Below are 21,064 nucleotides of genomic sequence, written 5' to 3'. Positions count from 1 at the left end.
TCCAGTTTATAAAATGTAGCGCCATCTAGCGGTGAGGTTGTGAATTGCAACCAACGGCTCACTCCACACCTCCCTTTTGAAGCACTACAGTGGCTGACACAGAGGAGATAACATGTTTATGAAACATGTTTTTTAGAGCAGTTTGTTCGTTTAGGGCTACAGTAGAAACATGACGAAATTCCATGTAAGGAAACATGCGTTGTATGTCGAAAGAAGGTTAATTCTAAGGTATTAAAAACATAAAGCTTCATTATGTAAGGTCTTTATTACACCAATGAAGACATCACTGAAGACAGTTATGTATATTATATTGCATTTCTGTCAATAGATCCTCTAAGACATCTCACCACATTTGCTCTCCAACAACATCCTGAACAGCTTTTTTCCTCACAATGAAGTGACGTCAAGGAGGTTTTAAAGAAGCTATTGTGCTATTTGGAGGATGGACGTATTTGACAAGGTGTTTCCCACTTTCCTTCTCATCTGCTCTCCTCTCCTCTAATTGTTAAATGAATCCTTAACTTGTTTGCGTTTGCATTAACTGCTGGATTATGTTAATTGTCAGCCTTTTCTTGGCAGAGCCACTGTTTGATATTGTAATGGAGACGAGGTAAGCGGAGAGTAGCTCATTTGCTGGAGCACCAGGAGGGATCGGCACTCATTCAGTTGAATTTTTCTTTACTGACGTGTAAGGCAAATTGAATTGCGGCTGTTGAAGAGGATGCAAGTTACCCCCAGCTAATTCTCATGTTAACCTTTGGTACCCACGCAGGTTGCTCACTTCAGCGCCGATGGAGTGCTGTGGGAGAGCACTTCATATAAGAGATTCACCATTTTTGCAAAAGCACATTACAAAGCACATCCAGATGTTTGAGCTATATAAAGTAATCTATAAAGCTTCATAAAAGAAACGAAAGCATGTTTCTTAAGTTCACATGGCGGTTCTTATATAGTCAAACTTCTTGTTGATTTGCTGCTAAAATGAGATGTTGCACATGTGACAGAATCAGCAAGAACTGTCAGAAGTAGGCATTTTTGGTTTCCCTGTTTCATTTCTAACAGGGAGGTTGTCAGTCTCAGCGGTTGGGGAAATTGCACCACTCCTGACCTTTATCAAGTTGTTTCAAGCCCATAAGTGGACAGCTGGCTAAAGAGGGAATCTTTGTGGCGTCCGAGTCATGTCATCTACTCAGGTTTTGAACCCACGTGAAGTTTAACAAGCTTCAGCTGCACTGTTTTTGACTTTTGCTTTCCAAAATTATTTTAGTCAATAAAAGGCAACGACACAAGCCTATAGACTTCAAATGTAAAATTGTCTTCTCGCTCTGCAGGCTGCATCTCATCTCTGAGATTGAAGCTCCTGGTGTACTTACACCCTTATCCAGTCCAGATATATGAATAACTGCTAAATCTGATTGACGTTAGGACTTTCTGGCATGACTGTATATGTGATGTTATTAATTTAGGATCAGTATGTAGTATTTTGGAGGATCTATTGACAGACGTGCAATATTATATGCATTACTACAGTATGTCTTCAGAGTTGTATATATATTGTATTGTATATATAACGTTTAGATTTTATTACTTAGAATGAGCTATTTCTATCGACTTTCATGAAATGCATTGAATTCACTGTCGTTTCTACAGTAGCCCTAAACGCACAAATTGCTCTTCAGCGCGTGTTCTGTAAATGATCTCCTTCGACAAAGAAGTGAAAACATGACAACATCTTTGTTGTGTCAGCCTCTGTAGTGCTTTTAAAGGAAGGGGTGGAGTCAGCCGTTGGTTGCAATTCACAACCTCACCGCTAGAGGCCGCAAAATTTCATATACTGGACCTTTAATATTACAGCCAAAAATATAGATAAAAAAGCTACAGCACAAAATACTCTTCAGACTGTAACAGATGAGTGCTTTGAGTTTAGACAGCTCCTCATCTTTTACAACCGTTTAAACATCCCTCATCCAATTTTATTTATTATGCTTTGTTTTTAACTAATGTTTTGCACAATGTGACACAGCACTTATGTTAGACTTATTCATTTGTTATGAATATTTTTTGTTCTCATCATGAACTTTAAATATAGAAAATTCTCAACTCGGTAGTCTGCCTTTCATTTACAAACTACTTAATTACTGTAGCTGTCAGATTAACACATCATTTTTAAAGTAAGTAATGTCACACATTTCTGGGTTGAATTTGCAGATAAAAATAAATCACAGTTTTGAATACAGTAACTGCATCTACATTTACATTCGTGCATTTGGCAGACGCTTTTATCCAAAGCGACTTACATTGCAATGTCCTATACATTTTTACATCGGTATGTGCAATCCCCTGGGATCGAACCATCAACCTTGCGTTGTTGACACAATGCCCTTACCACTGAACTATTGGAAAGCATCTAAGTAGATTTTGGTCATAGTCCCCTTCCCTGCCTGACAGGTCCTTTTAGATTTTCTCTTATTCCATAAGTGATAAGTTTTGAGCTCAGACAGGCTGAGAACTGAGATGTCTCAATCTCTTTCTCTGTTAGTCTTGGTCCGCCGGGGAAGTGAATGCTAATAGTTTGAGATTAGCACTAGCTCTGTGCTTCAGGCCTGATTTGGTGACTTAACTCAAAAGAGCTTATATGAAGTAGTTGTTCGATGCCATCAATAGCTATATGCCTTACAAGTTAGGGATTTGATGTTGGCATGGAAACAGCTAGCGGTTTCCATGGGACCATGTTGAGTGGTTGTTATGGTAACGAGCTCATATCTGAAGAATATGATAGCTAATATTTAAATATCGATTCGCTTTCCTCTGGGGAGTGTGGGTTTCTTGTTTGTTTGGTATGGGTCTATGCTAAGACGAAAAACGATTATTGAGTTTCCCTCATTACCAGGATCATAATGTATAATGGTTATATCGAGTGGGAGATGATTGCGGGGGCGTACGTGGTGCTACGGTAGTGACGATTGTCCCTCAGGTCCTCGCCTACATACTAACGCACACTCGCATGCACTCCTACACAAAAGCATCTATGTATCCGAATGTGCACACTCCTACACTAACATCATCTCTTCTAGACATACAACGAAGAGCGCAAGAACATCAGAGATGCACAAGTAAAAAAATCCCACTCTCTTTATCCTTGTCATCCTTTCCCCGCGTCTTCCTGCCTTCTCTCTCCCTCTCTGCTGTGATTTATAAGGTGGTGGATCCTCCCGCTTGTTCATCAGGGTGTAAGAGACACAGTTGGGCCCCTTATTAAAAAACCCAGCGGAGGGCCACCACCTCAGTCCCAGCACTCCCCCTTAGCCTCATTTGACTATTTCCTTTTATTATTCTGTCTTTGCATCTAACATCTGCGATTCTTCAAAGCACGGCAAAAGTAACCCGCTGTTAAACAGTGCCGTCTTGCCTCTGTTTCCTTTCTTTCTTTCTTTGTTTAATTTGCATCGCCGTCTTCTGCCGTTGCTTCTCTGTGACTCATTTTTTTTCTCACGCAGTCTCTTATTTCATTAGTTTTATGTAAGCCTCGTGCCCGCCCTACCCTGCTCGCTTCTGTTTCATTAGCATCATGAAAATCAGCAGTGATATTGGGTAAGCAAACGGGAAGTTGAATAATTGTGCTCTTGTCAGGTTAACCTTCTTGCTGGAACCCAAAGGGACAATTTTTAGATGTGCTGGTACATTCACTTGAAGCTTACCGTCAGAATTGGTTTTCATTTATTCAGGGACAAGTGTGGTGAAATAGATACACACTGTTGTAAACTGATTCATGAAGGCTTTTAACATATAGTAGCTGTCCGTAAAAGCCATACTTTGAGAGAATATAATGGCATGGGGTTTCTTTTGGGTCAGCTGACACAAGAAGCACTTTCTACATTTTATAGAATATACAGTTGGTAGGATTGTTGAGTGGATGGGGAAATCAAAAACGTTTACTGGCATACGCTTTTCTGAAAGAGTGTTAATAGCAGTATGAACTAACAGTGATATCTATTGATTTTTGAGATAACGTCATTTATTTGTAGCTCAAAGTATAACCAAAATATTTAATAAACACACAAGAGGATTGGGAATTTGTATAATGTTTTTCTTCCCTCTACAGATGCGGATTCCATCTGCGCCTGCTTATGCCTTACAGATGGGCAGTGTCACTTGTATAATTTGGTCTTGATTAGATATTCCTCGATTGGTGTCATATAGTGACAAGTGATTCAGGCACTTCTGTTTACTTCATAAGAGCGTGTACTTCCTGCAGGCAATTTCAAAAGCAGTTTACCGATGGTGAGACAGAAGCATTTAATCGGTTGCTATCGGCACAGTTCATTGTGTTTACTGTCCGATGGCCGACTGGGTGGCTTTACATGGAACCCTATTGAATGTCGGAGATGTGCAGTCCTGCATTCTTAGAGGGGGGACATGGTGCAAGAAGCACCAGATGCAGCTCATCAGGCGCTGCTAGCACTTTTCCATTTCCATGACACTTTACAATCATCAGCTTGGAGTTCGGCCAGTGATGTAGGGGTTTTGCGGATGTAGACTTACCATCATCGCTAATATACTTCTATTCCCATAAGATAAGTTTAGGCTCACCTTCTCTTTTATTACTCCTTCTCATAATTCTGAATGACTCCTTTTCACACATTAAAAGGATAAAATTGTTTGAACTAAAAATTAACGCAAATATGAATATTATGGGGTTATACTTAAACATGGTAAACGCTTTATTGTTTACTTACTCTTGTACTTAAAATGGTTTGGGGAACAAAATAAAATGGCTCTGCTCAATGACAAAATCTAAATGAATTTAAACTACCCAGTATTTTTATCTTCTTCAAAGTCCCTTCTGCCAAGATAACAGCTCTGCACACTCTCGGCTCCAAACCAACTTCATGAGTTGCCACTTGGGATGCTTTTTTTAAATAGTATTGAAGGAGTTTCCAAGTATTCTGAGCACTTGTTGGCTGGTTTTCTTTCACTGTCTGGTCCAAATTGTTCATTTAAATAAGAATATGAAATTTTTGTGTTTTTATGAAAATCATACGTAGGTGCAATATTTGTCCACAAAACTAATTTTGCATGTTTAAGTGTAGGCCTTAGAGGTAAAGTTTTTTAAGATCATGACAAACATAAATTCAGTCCAAACTTTTGAAGGGTAAGGTAGAGCTTTGTGTTATATTTATTACCCTCCAATTAAATGTATTCGATAAGTTTTATGGCTGCCAATATTGTTATTGTTGTCATAAATGCCCATTTCTTACCCGGTTTAGTCGATTTTTTTTACAGCCTCCAAGGCTCTGTTTTCAGACTGAACATTTGACCGCCGCTATCAACACTAGCAACACACAAAGACATATAGCAGTAATAGGATGGAGAATATGATGTTGGGTTGACATTGCGGTAACAAATGGAAGCGTGTGGTCAGAACGGCACTAAAATGCACTGCTGCTGAGATGGAGAGTGATGTTGTTTCAACAAGAGAATCTTCTAGCAGTGTTAAAGCAGGATAAAAAAAGGGTCTTAAAAAAATGAAATTATTGACAATATGTAAACAAAGCAAAACTAATAAATTGACTAAAAAAACTAACTAAAATAACCTTGGTGCACACATCACACAAAGCTGCATTTGTATGTTGGTTTATCTGCTGTCATGTCTGGTCTCCTCTCATGTAGACATACAGTATACGTGCATAGGAGAGTGTGTCTATGCTCAAGCTTTAGATTCTGCTTAGCCATATTTTGGAAAAAGGTGGATGAGGCTGAAAGGAGACAGTTGGTAAATTAGAGATTCTAAAGGACATAAAAAGTTACTTTTTTCTTGAGGCACTACGTTGTATAATAAGAAGGTTGGGTTTGAGCAGCCCTGCAGGAAAGAATCCTGTTTAAATGTTAATGGGAGGAAAATAAAATGACTTTGATGGTGTTTTATTGTTCGTGTGTGTTTAATTGTTCATGAACTCTATCCTCAAACTAACCTGATCTCTTCTTCTCCCTCCCTGCAGTGATTCCGGACACCCTGGCTGTGACGGCGTCCGCTCAGACTCTCTCGAAAGTGGAGGGGGAAACGCTACAGCTAAGCTGCGAGGTCACACGACAGACAACCCAGCACACACATGTATCTGTGGGCTGGTACGTGCGCCCCTCTGATGAGCCCGGTTCCGCTCCGCGAGACCTGGTCACCCTGTCTCGGGACTTCGTTCTAAGACCCGGTGGACAGTACCGTCAGCGTCTGTCCTCAGGAGATGTGCGATTGGACAAGACAAGTGCCACCTCCTACCGTCTTACCATCTACAAGCTCCAGCCAGTAGACCAAGGAGAGTTCTACTGCGAGGCCTCAGAGTGGATCCAGGACCCAGATCGCTCTTGGTACTCGCTGACACGGAAAGAGTCCGAGAAGACCTCAGTCAAAGTGCAGCCCACAGGTGAGCAGATTCTTTTGAATCACCCATGTGATACTTTGATGTCATATAGTCGTGAGAGACCATTCCAAATGTTCATTTAATCAGCATTTTTGCCCAGTGTCTGTTGAATTTGAACAAAATCAAATCTGAGTGACATAAAGTCATCAAACAGCAATGTGAAAGACTGACAAAACATATGAAAACTGATCCAGGTTATCACAAATTTTATGTACAGATAATTAATGTTGTATTGCTTAAAGGTGAACATGAAACTTGTTTTATTTGCAGTATTTGAGGTCTGAATAAATACAGAGAACCATTTCTATTATTTTGACCTGTTTCTCCAGTTTTCATTTTCTGCCAACTAATGCAAGTAAAAACTATATTTTTATTTTAAATTTGGGAGAATTGTTAGTAGTTTACAGAATAAAACAAAAATAATCATTTTACATAAACACATATCTATAAATAGTAAATCCAAAACATCTTTGAGTTGTGTCTGCTGTATGCAAACAACTGAGAATATGACTGACATGACCCAATTGACAAGCAATGAGTTGTGAATTTGCTTCTGAAGATTCAATTGTTGAAAACATTCGGGAAACAGTGAAACATCAAGTAAGACCCCTTGCTGGTTTTTGGATGTTTTAAAGCAAAAAAAAAACGTTTTTGCCATTAAAGCAATTCAAATCATTCTAGTGGGTTTTAAATCCTCTATAATTTTTGCCAGAGAAAGCTATTTTAAGCTTATTTAGTGAACAATATATTGTGTCTCAATGTAAAAAAGCATATTGAAACAAAACACGGTCCCAAAGAGGTGGTTGATCCTCTTAACATTCGTAGCATACTGAACTCTCAGTGGTGTCTTCATATCAGGTAATGAGCCAGTCACCCTGACTCATCTGACTCCAGCACATCTGTGGATTGTTTATTCTTCACATGTCTTTCCAAACATCCATCATTTTCTGTAAAATGTGAACTTTTTTTTACAGGCATGACACTTTTAGTTCTGCACAATAAAAATGAATGGTGACTGGTACTGTCAAGTTGGCAAAAATTACATCAGTGAATCATGAGGCACGCAAGAACCAGTTACATCTGATGTCATTGACATCAAACATAGCAAATACTTTTAAAACGAGCCAAATTTGATTTGAAAGCTACAGTCGTTTTTCAGTGAATAACACATTTCAGTTTCTCCCTCACACACCGTATATAAGTTTGTTGTTTGGGGTGAAATATTTCTTCGACACAATGCAGAGCATGTCATACATCTAAACTCTTGGTTCTCTGGGATACCCATATTTCACAAAACAGAGACTGGGGCAGAATAATGTCTCCCTCATCTCTGGCGTCAGTCCATTACTTTCCAATTTATTACAGAAGCCTCTGTCTGTCCTGAGCGTGAGACGGCATGTACAGCGGACACAAACCCTGTCGCTGTCTGACTGACTGATCACAAGGCTGTAACTCAATCTCAAAGCACACAGGCCTGGCAGATTTGATCGAAATGGGAGGCGACAGCGAAACTCCTCATCAAATACGCGGCAGGGCGGGAGCTACGGGTGGCTTTTTAAAACTGCCTGTCTTATCGGTCAAGGGTCTTGAGAAGTGCGTGTTGTATGAAAGGGTGTGGATAAGGGCAACAATTTAATTTTAAGGTTCCGAGAAATTATGCATTTATAAATTGTAGACTGTATGTACTGCAAGAAATTTTATCTGTAAGTGGATAAAAAAATAAAATGCTACAAACGCGTGGAAGTAGGAACCTTTAAAAGCTAACATTGTTCAGTGATTCGATCGCATATTATAAACTCATTAATCCTGTTTATTGTTAAGTGCCTTTTTGAAAGTCAGTGTACAGAATCATTTACAGTAAATGGTTTATGAAAGCTTTTAGAGAACGTCATCTGTTTTACTGTAAGCATTGTAGTGCCCTAGTTTGTCAGATACTGTACTTTAACACAAGACACACAATGACGTTGACAGCCCACTAGTGTTCAGAGCAAATAGCCAATTTAAACTGGGCTCAGATTCACAGCCATGTTGAAAAACAAAGAGATTCAGATTCCTCAGGGTCACAGAGACCCTTTTTTGTTATCCGCTTCTTTACAAGATTCTGACACTTAAGAAAGGTTTATGCGGCTTGTTTAAGACTTTATTGTGAGACATATTTTTAATTTGGGTTTAAGGCGAGTCAGGGTGAAGTCATTACTGCTCTATCCTTGTATACGCAGGCCGGGCTTCATCTTAGTGAGATTCTCATTAAAAATTCCAGAGAGTACTTCAAGAGCAACACTGAGACGGAGGAAGACAGATTTGTCTCTGTAATCCCCTTTTCTAGCTGGCTGCGTCCAAGTCCCCTTCAGCTAGACATGACGGTCACAATGTTCTCTGTGTACTAGCCAGTGGCCTTTTAGGCAAGGAAGATACAATTGAAAACGCACATGCAAGTGCAGGGGTGATTGGGTGGATTTCCTTTGAGATAAACAGTTGTGTATTTTCATTTTTGGTTGACCTGGTTGAATGGGTTTTAGTTGGTTGCTTGGATTCTAGTTGCTGGTTTCCAGCTGGTCCAAGCTGGTCATTAGGCAGTCCAAATAAACCATGGCAAACACAGTCGACCAAAAAATCAGCAACATATGGCATGAGGGTGACACTGGTTTTGAAAAAATGGTCGACAGCCAACAAACCAATGACCGGCTAGGACCAGCTAATACCCAGCTTGGACTTTAATAGAAACCATCTTCCAAAACAGAGGATTTTCCAGTAGGGGTGTTCCAGTTAAGGAAGACTGCAACAATCATGATCATGTGCGATTTCTCCGTTTTGCATAATAATGTTGACATTAACTCGATGCACACCATGTGTCTAATGCACAATGTGTGTAAACGCTTGTATGTCTCATCTGTGTGTTAATGTGTTTATTGCTCTGATGAACTGTGAGGGGAAACAGAAGTTTTGAGGTAAGCATTAATAGGACATCAAACGGCTCATTGAAGCAGGTAGAACAGCAGATCGAGGGAGTCGTTTTGTGGCGAGGCTTTTGGCAACGAATCCCACACAGCAGCTTGTGTTCACACACCCACCTTTTAGTTACCATAGTTATGACTGCACCCATCACAAAACAATTGCCTCTTTCTCTCCGGTTATCTGTCATACAAATCTTCTGTATTATGCATACTGAATAATAAGGCAGTCATTCACGCAGTTAACCCTAAACAGTTAACCCTACATTCTGACATTTTCTGCCCATTTTCAGTTCTTTATTAATGTGACTTTTTAAGTGTCTCTGTCATAAAGATATGCGATTTCCTCACAGTCGTTGTATTGTACTTAAAGGGATTGTTCATCCAAAAAATATATTTCTTTCATTATTTACTCACCCTTGTGTCATTTCAAACCTGTTTGACGTTCTTTCTTCTGCAGAACACAAAAGACATTTGTAAGAATGATAGTAAACAAACAACACTGGCCCCAATTGACATCCATTGTATGGTCAAGAAACACTGAGACATTTAAATATCTTCTCTTATGTTTAACAGAGAGAGTGATAAACATATTTTGAACAACACAAGGCTCAATAAAAGACAAAATGTTTATTTTTGGGTAAACTATCTCTTTAACAGATTACAGTAGGTCAAAAGTTGAGTGTAAATTATAAGAGACCTTAAAAGCAGAAGACAGGTTGGAAACTTTTAAGTCCTTGAGTTGGATGACGAGTTTAGAAAAAGAGTTTGAGTAACTTATTTACAAAGCACTTTAGTACTTCTTGTCTGTCAGTCATCACTTCCAGGATAAGAGGACTGGAAATGACAAAGTAGAGATAACATACTTTCCATATTATATCAATTTGTACTCAAACCATTACCCTCACGTAGCGTTCGAGCACATCACCACAAGCTGTGGGATTACATGCTGAATAATTTAAACATTTACCTACATTTTTTTAAAGTGGAAACATTCCTCTTTTTGTTCCTTATCTCTTTTATTGTTCCAATCCAGGTCACTCCTAAAGTTTTCTGGCTCTGACATGTACTGTAGCGTGGTCCCTAGATCATTGACTCCTCTTGATCATTGCCACATGAAAGGTCTTTCACTATAAAAGTGACTATAAAAAAGTAGGAGTTCGAACCTTATTACAACTACTATACTTATTTGAAATGGACTAGTATTTGTTTTTTGATAATGATAAGGAGTTGTCCATCATGAACCATCCTTTGTTCTTAGATATGGAACGTGGTGATTATCCACTAAGGGTATGAAAACAAGAATTAGGATTGGAAAAGCATGTTCTCCACAGCCTTACACCTTTTTTCAACTTTAATTCAGTATATTCCTCTGGTCTTATACATTTCAATTGTTAAAGATCATGCGTTGTAAAACTATCGAACACACCCCTCCATTATTTTCTCACTGCATTTTTTTCCCTGACTTGTTCCCATGTGCACCTTTATCTTCAATGCTAATTCATCTGTCTCAAGCATGCAGATTTAGGCCTAATACGTAGACCGGCTCCAGTCAGGCGGCCAATAATGTCCTAATAGAGCATCATGCTGCTTTAGAACAGAAGTAGAAACAAAACAGCCACTGGCCTTTTTCCTGTGATCTGTAAATTCTGTTTTTAGCACGGGCATGTTTACTGTGCCATCATTTTGGAGAGCAGCGCGCAGCTTGAGACGCAAATAATGACTGCATGTAAAAACACACATCATCACCCCGCTGTACATTTCCTGAGTTCCCGCTCTCCGAGAGAGACACGTAGTTACGCAGCATGAGGGGAGTTCAGGAAGCGTGTTGTAGTAATTAGAGCCCAGGGCAATCACCTCTGAAGAAGTTAAATGAAGTGAAGAAATGCTGTTCTGATGAGCACAAACTGTGTGTATCATTTAGAAATGAGTCTACTGATGAGTCTTGAGTAATGGGACAAAATGGGCTGCAGAAGTGAAGACATAAAAGTTTATGTATCAAAGAGCTAGTTTGGAGAAATCATTTTAATGTGTTCGTCTTCAAACGTGTTTACAGCGGTTTTACGTGGGTTCCTACTGCTTCCTTTTTCTCACAATATGTGGGAAATGTGTGATTATATGGCCTTACATTGCATTCACTGCAATGAATGAATTGAAAGATTTTTGCAGCTGATTTTATTTATGTATCTGAAACAACGCAAACAATTTGCATTAGAACATTACAATGTTTTATGTTTTTGAAAGAAAAACCTGTTGATTTTTTTTTTAAAACATTCTCATCTAGTCTTTGAATACTTTCTGATTTGCTTAAAAGTTGCTTGAAGAATCAGTGCATTTGAATAAGAATAAAGGATTCATTAGCTTTTTTAACTCATTTGCCGCCAGCCTCATTAAAAAAAAGTTGACAGTCTACGCCAGCGTTTTTTTTACATTTTCACCCAAATTTAATGTCTCACAGTAAATTTTCTGTAAAGAATATATGGACAAACAATATGTCAAATGAAAGAACAGAGTCTCAGCTTTTAAACAAAAGAAACCTTGATCTTCTATCTTCATTTGTTCATTTTTTATCACTCCGTAGATGTGGGTAGGTTTCTTCAAAAATGCATCATTTTGATTAAACTGTTGAGATATTTAACGTGTTTTGTCAAAGATTCCGCCCAGATTCCGCCCAGATTCCACACAGAACAATCATTAAAAACCACTAAAACATATACGTTCTAGGTTCTGGGATTCTGTACTTTTTCCCAGTGGTGTGTAATAGTGCCACCTGCTTTCCAACAGTACAAACACTGATTGCCGTAATAACTCGTCTTTGGCGGGGAAGTTTTTTTTTTTTTAAATGACGAGATAACTCGTCAATGGCGGTGAAAGAGTTAAATGAAGCTTCAATTTAAATTATTGCGATGTGCCCAGAAGTTCACCGACTGTACATTTTAATCACTCCATATGTTTATCTCTCCTCCTCTCACAGACCGGGACTTCAGTATTCAGTTAACCTCAGAGCGCCGGGCCTACACGGCTGGTGAGCCGCTGGAGCTCCACTGCACCATTGACGCGCAGAATGTTCCAGAGCGCTTCTTCTCGGTGTCGTGGGTCTTCAGCAGCTCGCCCGTAGCCGTGATAGGGCCCAGCGCCGTGCCCTTAATGGGAACCAACTACGTGGAGCGGGAGGCAGCCGGCCTCCTCACCGTACGGAAAGAGAGCCCCTCCGTCCACCTGCTCAAACTGCAGCGGCTGCTACCTGAGGATTCTGGGAAGTACATCTGCAGAGTGACCGAACGGGAAAAGACGCTCACTGGGGAATTCATCGACCGCAGCAAACGGTCCCGTAATGTTCAGATCATTGTTACTCCTCTCAGTGAGTATCACGGTTCCTTATTGGCCCCCGGCGGTATAGCTGATTTTGACTGGGGCCTTTAGTCCTCAGCTGATACCTCTCAACGGTTCAGTTATTAAATGAAAAGATAACTCGGTGTACCAAAAGTGGATTATTTTGATCTTGTTTACCTCATAACAGTAAAAAAAATAACAGTTTGGACTTTTTTTATAGTTCCCTTCTTATTTACTCTTAAGCATGCTTCTGTAAATACTGCTGTTCATCTCTGTGTTCACTTTGTTTAGCTTAAATGTATCTGTTTAAATGCCCTTCACATCTTTTGCCCTAAAAAATAGTTTTGTGCCAGATAAACACTCCTTCGAAACCTCTAGTTAGCTGCTTCCTGTGATTAGCTTGTGCTAATTCTGTTTCTAAGGCGTGCTTGAAGCTTGAAAAGCAACAATTTCAAAGCAATCTTCCCAGCTCTGTTGAAAGGCTTAAATGGGTATTATAATGTGTCCTGTATGAATATTTTGGTGCACATTTCTTTCACAACTGCAGAGGTCTAAAAATCTCTTGAAATAGCTTTGCGTTTCAAGTGACAGCTACTCCGAAAAGCCAAGACTAACAGGCATGAAATGAAAGTGCAGAAAGGGAGAGAACGCAGTACGCTGTTGCCCAAAGTCCCAAAAGTGGCTGCGCCGTGCCCATGCAAAGACGCCACAACTGGGCTCAAGGGGTTGATGGATAGTTAGATGAGAAATAGGAGGTTAATCAAAGGGTTAGTGAGTATCCATCTGTTCCACTTAGACCCTTCAAGCCTCTTCCAGCCCAGAACAGCTCCAGGAGGGCGGGCAACTCACTCTCAATGAGTCCTTTCCAATTCAGGCATCTTTCCTTCCTGATGTCAAGAAGACCCTGGAGCAGAGCCGGCAACAGGACTATCAGATTCTTTAGTTTGAGGGAAATCCTTCTTCTATGAATCTCTCAGGGCTCCTGTTCTAACAGGGTCCGGAAGGATCTCCAGCCATTAGTCTTAAATATGTATTAAATAACATCAGTTTCAACCCTCGCAGTCAATTTTCCTATTAGGATGGATCATAGAAAGAAGGAAAAGACACTTGGAAAGGTTCTTGAATGAAGCACTTTATTAGAAGATGCCTTGCTCTTTTTTGATTTGATCCCACCGGAGGCCGTCTGAAGTGTTTGTAGGGTTGTTAGGGCGGTAGATTGATAACTGCAGCATTTGAGACAGCACCTTTGGTACTCGTATTTGCTTTCTTCTACTGCTGTAGACCTCACTAAACAGTATACACCAGCAGTACACAATACTGACAGATTACAACTGACGCAGGGCTTGGTTTTCACTTGCATGCATAAATACTGTTTGACAGTGATAGTGTTACAATCAAAATCAATAGGACTGAGAGAAAATACTGAAAGAAAGAAAACTTGGACAGGTGAGAGTGTCTAATAATAGTGTATGATAGAGTATGATATAGTGTATAATAAAGTGTATGGTCTTATTGCAGCTCCTTTGAGAAATGACACACATTATTAATTGAAGAAGTTTCATTATATATTTTGGTTCTGCCATGTAGGATGGCATTTGCTTTTTAAACATAGCCATGCATAACCCGTGGGGAGGGCACATACTTTGTCCCTAAATAGCCTCTGTTGTAGGAATGTGTTTTTTTGTGTGGAAAATCTTTGTAGATGTCTGCAAAGGCTTAGATCTACACAAGAACTCTTGGGTTATAGACATTTTGATCAGGAAGCTCTCCCCGAAAACTCGTTGTCTGAAGATTACAATAGGCTGCTATAGAGCATAATAGTAGATTATTAGTTGATTTAGCTCAAATATATTACATGTTAGACAGACCTATCGTGAGCTGCTTCATGGTCTTATAATACATTAGGTTTTATTATTGGTACATTTTATCTAGGATTTGACCTGTAAGTGAAATGTAATGTTAACAAACATTTTTTAAGATTTGTTATTTTGCCGTTTAAAGGGATAAGCAAAAAAAAACAATTCATTCATCATTTTACAGGTCATTCTAAACCTGTAAATTACTCTTTCTTTTGTGGAACATACCATGGAGGTCAATAGGGGGCCGTGTTGTATGGTTACGAATGTTCTTGAAAAATATTGTTTGTGTTCTGCAGAAGAAAGAAAGTCATACAGGTTTGGAGTAAATGATGAAGGAACTTTCATTATTTGGTAAAGTATTCATTTAAGTAAAGATAGGAGCTTTGTATATCTATTGTATGCTGGCTGCCAAGTAAACTTTGCTTTAAGGATACAACTCACAAATTTAGCTTCGTCAGGGTTTGTTTTATTTCTTGTGTAAAAATGCAATAAAATATTTGAAGACTTTATTTCATATGTTACATGAAGTATAATTATTCTGTGTTGGTCTTTTATAGAATGACCTCTCCTCTTTCTTGTCTCATCATCATTTTCTCTCCACTCTCTTTCGTAGGAAGTAACTTCACTGTATCATTATTCAGTAACTCTTCAGAGATTATGGAAGGAGAGACCATCCAGTTGACCTGCTTTGTTAACAACACTCTGGGTTCTGTGTCCGTGACCTGGCAGTGGATGGATAAGGAGGGGGTAGGTCCTGCAGTGGACGTGGCGTCTGTGGACCGTGATGGCATAGTCACACCCGGGTCCACATTTAGGGAGCGCAGCAGCTACGGGGAGGTCTGGGTGGAGCGGGTTCGACCTGACACATTCACCCTGTCCCTGTACAATACCCTTCCCACAGATGACGGCCAGTACCGCTGCAGCGCAACGGAGTGGACTCAGAGCGGTAATGCCCCCAACTTGATCTGGCAGCAGATCGGAGACGAAACTGCCGTGAAGTCCATCACTGTAAAATCAGTTGGTAAGTCAATCACTGTACTAACTTATTCGTACAAAATTCTAAGGTTCATTCTAACATCGACTATTGATAACATTGAGTTTTATTATTTGTTTTAATTATAATTTATAAAGTAAATGTGTATATATATATATTTTAGTTATTATTAATTATAATAATCTGAAATATAATAATAATTATGGTATATATTTCTTTATATTTATTGGGGACTTCTTAGGTGGCTTAATGCTCTGCCCAATAGAAATTGGTTTGTTCAATAAGAAATACAATTTGAGAGAACTATAAAGACCACATTAACTCCCTGGGGATTACAGGCAACAGCCATACATTATTCCACCCCAGGCAATGTTGGGAAATCAAGTGTAGTGTATTTTTACTGTCAACATCACATCATATTTATGACATCATAAATGCCTCTTCCTTCCACCGTACACAGACTCATACAAACACACTTGAGCTCCCACAGTGACAGGAACATGCACTCACTCAAGCGCAGCGCAGAGTGAGAAAGGAAGTGACATGTTCACTCGATGTAAAGCTGGCTTCCGTCCACATGCACTCAATAGCCGGCTCGTGCTCGTGCTTACAAAGCATCATGTATGTGAGTCCCAGTGGACCGCTGCTGCTGTCAGCTCTCCATCACGATCAATAGCCGTGACTTGCCAGTCTGTTTTTTAACTGGGTGTGTAATGAGCATGCACACATGCGCTGCAGAGAGGAAACAACTTGACTGGGTAGCAAGTTTGGAGGAAAGAGATTGTCAAATCCTCAAACAGATATGTGACGATGAGTGGTTTTTAGTAAAGATGCTTGAGGAGTTCTTAATAACATACAATATGTTTGATGCACTATCCTGCTGCTTTGTGCTGGGTTGCTTTTTTGAGGCTTGAAAATATTTACTTCAATCCCATAGCTGTGTGCAACAACTATAGGAAGGCATTTATAGGCTGACTTTCTTAAGTGTGTTCAACTTTATGCGACTCTGCGCAGACTCATCAGCGTTCCAAGAGTGATGCAGGATCAGTGCTTTCAAATCACTATTGTGGTAATGTCATAAGCCGAAAGGTCTGTGCAGAACACAAGTGACTCTCAAATATTGCACTTAGATTGAAGCTCAAACATTGGTGTTAGCTTGGGGCGGGACTAGCTGTTTGACCAAACAATGAGCTGCAACTTTAAGGTTCATCTTTTTATTCAGCATCTAGTTGCATTTTAAGATTTTGTGAGATGACAAAAACGTGCCCTTTTTTATTGGTTCGACTAGGTAATTTATTGCTTATTACTTCCTCTGCGATGTAATTTATCATTTTTATTTGCTCTAATGTCAAGATCAGCTTTATTGAAGCATTTCATCAGCTCTGTTGAAACTATCAGTGCAAATCTCTTGACATCAACTGTGTAAATGTTCATATTAGCCATTCTGGAATTCCTGCCATATTCAGCCACACCCCTCCTCTAAAGCCCCACCCTCTGAAAAAATGAAAACAGAAACGTTTGAAGATCCGTGTAATCAGAGATGACACAGAAGAACAGCAAAGCTTCATTTTAATGTCAAATAAAAAATATCAAATAAACAGAAACATTAAACTTTACATAAATAGGTTCTTGGAGATTCATTACAAGATACCAGTTACACCTAGTGGTATACATCCGACAAAAACAAATTTCACATTTTTGTGTGCACTTAACACAGGTTGTCATAGAGACAAGTGTGATATTTTAGGAAACATACCTCAGATGGACATTTTTCTGCATTCTATGAAAAACGTAAAGCACCTTTGGCAGGTACAAACTTAAAACAGGTGTGTTGAAGTAAGTGATTTTTTTAAAATCATAATGTGTTCAGGTTGTCTTGGTTTGCTCTTGGTCTGTTGTGTGTTAAGCTGTGACAGGTCTGTCGGTGTTTGGCTGGGTAAAAATAGCCGTGTTGTATGTTCTTGTATTGATAACGGGTGACTCTGTGTGGATGAAGTATCACAACAGGGTGTATAAAGCAGGGCTCAGTTTCCAGTGTTATACTGCTGATAGACAGAGTGCTCACATTCTCATTAGTGTCTGGTAGTGGTGTGGGTGCTGAATGGCTGGAGGCCACCCTGTAGCACTGGAATCATTTGGCTAGATAACATATGACACCCAGAGGTGAGCCCAGTAAAATATGACACAATTTACACCATTTCTTACTATTTATTTTTATTTGCTATAGCCACAAAAGCAATATTAATTCATTGGATGGCAGATACAGGCTGAGATATGAGATTTGGTGTTTCTGTAGCTCAACTGGTAGATCATAGCTTTAGCAACACATGAATAGATCAAATGTGAGAGCCACAGACCAGCCAGGGTTACGGCCCACAGGTAGTGTGTGAGGGTGTAGCGAGGAGGTGCCATGGTGGAGATGGGATGGTCGGCAACATGGAAGAGGAGCCAAGGGTGGAGCCGCACACACAGGGCCAGGGTGACTCCAATGGTCCGGAGGGCCAAGCGAAGCAGCGACTCAGGCGACCGAGGATAGAGGGGTAGCCAGAGGGAAGGAGGAGCCTGACAGAGCCAAAGGGGCGAGTGACGAGGCGTAGCTAGAGGATTGGAGTTCTGAGGCGGCAGATGGTTGACAACTGACCAAGGCAGAGCCAGATGAAGAGAGAGCCTGGTGGACCAGGTGGGATGTGACGGGCCATGGTGGAGATGAGAGAGAAAGGACCCAAGGTGTAGCTGCTGTGTAGGAGCACCGCGGTGGAGACTGGGTCTCGGAGGCTGGGGGCAGAGACATGTGATACTCAACCCCCGAGGTATCTGGCGGCTGGAGATCCCGAAGATTATCCAACCCAACGGCGCTGGTGTGCAAAGGGTGAGCTCAGGAGTCTCCGTATCCCAGACAAACCGGCTGACGGACCGGCTGACAACAACCTATGAGACGGGAGAGGGAGGCTAGTTGGGACCTTCTTGGAGGCTGAAGAGTAGGTGCTGGCTGACGAAGAGCTGGGCGGGACCAACGAGGATTTGCAAGAGCTGGGCGGGACCAGCGGAGGGAGCAATATTGGAACAGCAATATTCCTCTTCATTCACCCAGTCAGATATAGCACAGTCCAATAACAGCTAACCCTTTGCAATAGCTCACTAGCCCGTCAAACTCCACAAGTACTCCCGCGGTGGCGCACGGTGTAGCCAGCTCACACACCTAGTCAAAAGTATGTTGAGGCTCAGGCTCCAGGGTGATGACAGGCTCAGTTGCAGACTTACATACTTGCGCTTGAGTCGCTGCCGTCGGCTCTCAGTCTGCGGTCGGCTCTGGCAGACACTCCGTTCGCTGGGAGGCGTGCCTTACACCGCACGCTCAGGCTTTTGGGATAAAAAAAACAGAACAAGGGGTCAGGGATGATCGTAAGGCACTCTAAAATAACGTAACGGATCCAGGTTAAACAGAATCAGGTGAGGGACTAATTAACTAATGATCAACACAGGCAAGGAACACAGAAGACAAAACCAAACAAACTGAACAGACTAAAACCGTGACACATGTATGATAGGGTCAGGAATAAATAAATATATATGTGAGACCATTGTGTCGAGGTACAGTAATAAGATTGAATGACCTCAACCATGCCCTTAGGTGAATTGAAACCATTTGATCCAGATAGGATTACAGTCAACGATGCGAGTCAAATTATCCAACACTACGTCATACATTGTCAACCAAAATGGAGAAGAGCTTCAGGCTTTATCGGTTTCAAACTACATTCACAAATATGAAAAAGCTAAGTAAACCTTTTGGCATATAGCAATGTTCAACCGTAGTGTTGTCAGTTTGCTGAATTTCAAATTTCTTACTAAACACATCCTTATCTATGAAAAACTACCTCAGCACAAGAGAGTGGAAGTGGCTCAGCTGGCTGAGATTTTAGCGCAAGTACGTCTTCGCCACATATGCATGTACCCCATTGATGGTTCATTGGAGGGAAATGGCTTTTAACTTGCATTGGTTTTACCCATAGCATATTAATTTCAACATATTTAGATAAAGTGTATATGTTAGAAGAGAAGTGTCCAATGTAATACGCAAGGGCTACAGATGCTGATGCACAAGCTGAAGTCAGGACTGAGTGAAGATCTTCTCACTTCACTCTTTAATCCGCAAGATTGTTCCCGTCTCTTTTCCCCCTGGGTGGATGTGCGCGACATTTTTTTTTCAGCAAATCTGTGTGTCTGGAATAGTCAACACAAGAAAACTCTGTCAGTCTGGTTCTGTCTGTACTCACTCTCAGACATCTGTTTAAGTGTCTTTCATCCATATTTCTAGTTATGGTGGTTGAGCCTGTGATCATTGATTTAAAACTCTAGTTCTTAAACATACTGTACAGTGGCTCCATTCACACTAAATACAAGCCTATGGCGACGTTCACAAGACATTCTCACGTTTTATGTTTGCGTATGATACTGTGTACCAGTTATTTTTGATCACTTAGGCATCTGGTGCATTTTTAAACACAAACAAACTTATTTGTTAAGGGGAAGTTAAAAGATTATGGCTTGTACCCATTAGCACAACACTTGAGACGGGGAGTCTAATGAAAATGTTTATTTCCTATTCCTTAACAGATATGGTTTACCTCTCATCAAACCTTTCACGGTCTACAACATTTATACACTGCAAAAAATGACTTTCTTACTGAGTTTTTTTTCTTGTTTTCCAGTAAAAATGTCTACAAATTCTTGAATCAAGAAGCATTTTCTCATGAGCAAAATGTCCTAAGAAATAAGGGCTTGTTTTAAGCACAAATTCACTGACATTTCATATTTTTGACAAAAAACAAGCAAAAAAATCTGCCATTGGGGTAAGAAAAATAATCTGGAGTTAAGGTTTACCTTTTCCTTAGTCACTAAATTCAAGATTCTTTTTCTTACCCCATTGGCAGATTTGTTTGCTTGTTTTAAGCACAAATTCACTGAAATTTCATATTTTTTGGACTAAAAACAACACTTATTTTCTTAGGTCAGTTTGCCCATCAAGAAAATTATCTTGATTCAAGAATGTTTAGACATTTTTACTGGAAACAAGAAAAAAAGACTAAGTAAGAAAGTCATTATTTCAGTTTTGTTTTCACTAAAATGCACCAAAAATGAGTTCGGAACGGATTTTACACTGAAGGAAACTGGTAACTTGATCTATAATTCATAAACGCCCTTGATTCTGTTTTGTCAAGCTCTCGTGCTTTGTTATAAAGAATATTTCTCTGTATCCTGAAGCCTTCCCCTCAGGAGAACACATGGATTGTGACTCCCTGTTGTCTGCAGAGAAAAGCAGGATGGATTAAAAGCACATTCTGATCGTGTTTACAATAGAGTTAGGCGCTCAGATCCATCAGAACATAAAAGATATACGTTTAAAATCACTCATCTGTGTCCCTTTCATCTGATCTATTTATTTCTCTCTCTTATCACTCCCAGTGAGCATCCTATCATTCTTTTGAGATCTATGAGTCACACATACTC

At 40.1% G+C, this 21,064-nt stretch overlaps 1 protein-coding gene across 1 annotated transcript in view; it reads left to right on the top strand.

The window, feature by feature from the left end:
* igsf3 (immunoglobulin superfamily, member 3) overlaps window positions 1–21,064 on the top strand; it is a 125,071-nt gene that overhangs the window by 64,307 nt on the left and 39,700 nt on the right. Inside the window, 3 exon segments of the mRNA XM_056755113.1 lie at window positions 6,000–6,419; window positions 12,342–12,728; window positions 15,173–15,580. Of these exon segments, the coding sequence (XP_056611091.1) occupies window positions 6,000–6,419; window positions 12,342–12,728; window positions 15,173–15,580 (1,215 nt within the window).

Source organism: Triplophysa dalaica, chromosome 8 (assembly GCF_015846415.1).
Source record: "Triplophysa dalaica isolate WHDGS20190420 chromosome 8, ASM1584641v1, whole genome shotgun sequence".
NCBI lineage: Eukaryota > Metazoa > Chordata > Actinopteri > Cypriniformes > Nemacheilidae > Triplophysa > Triplophysa dalaica.
This window is presented reverse-complemented; position numbering and strand designations above follow the sequence as displayed.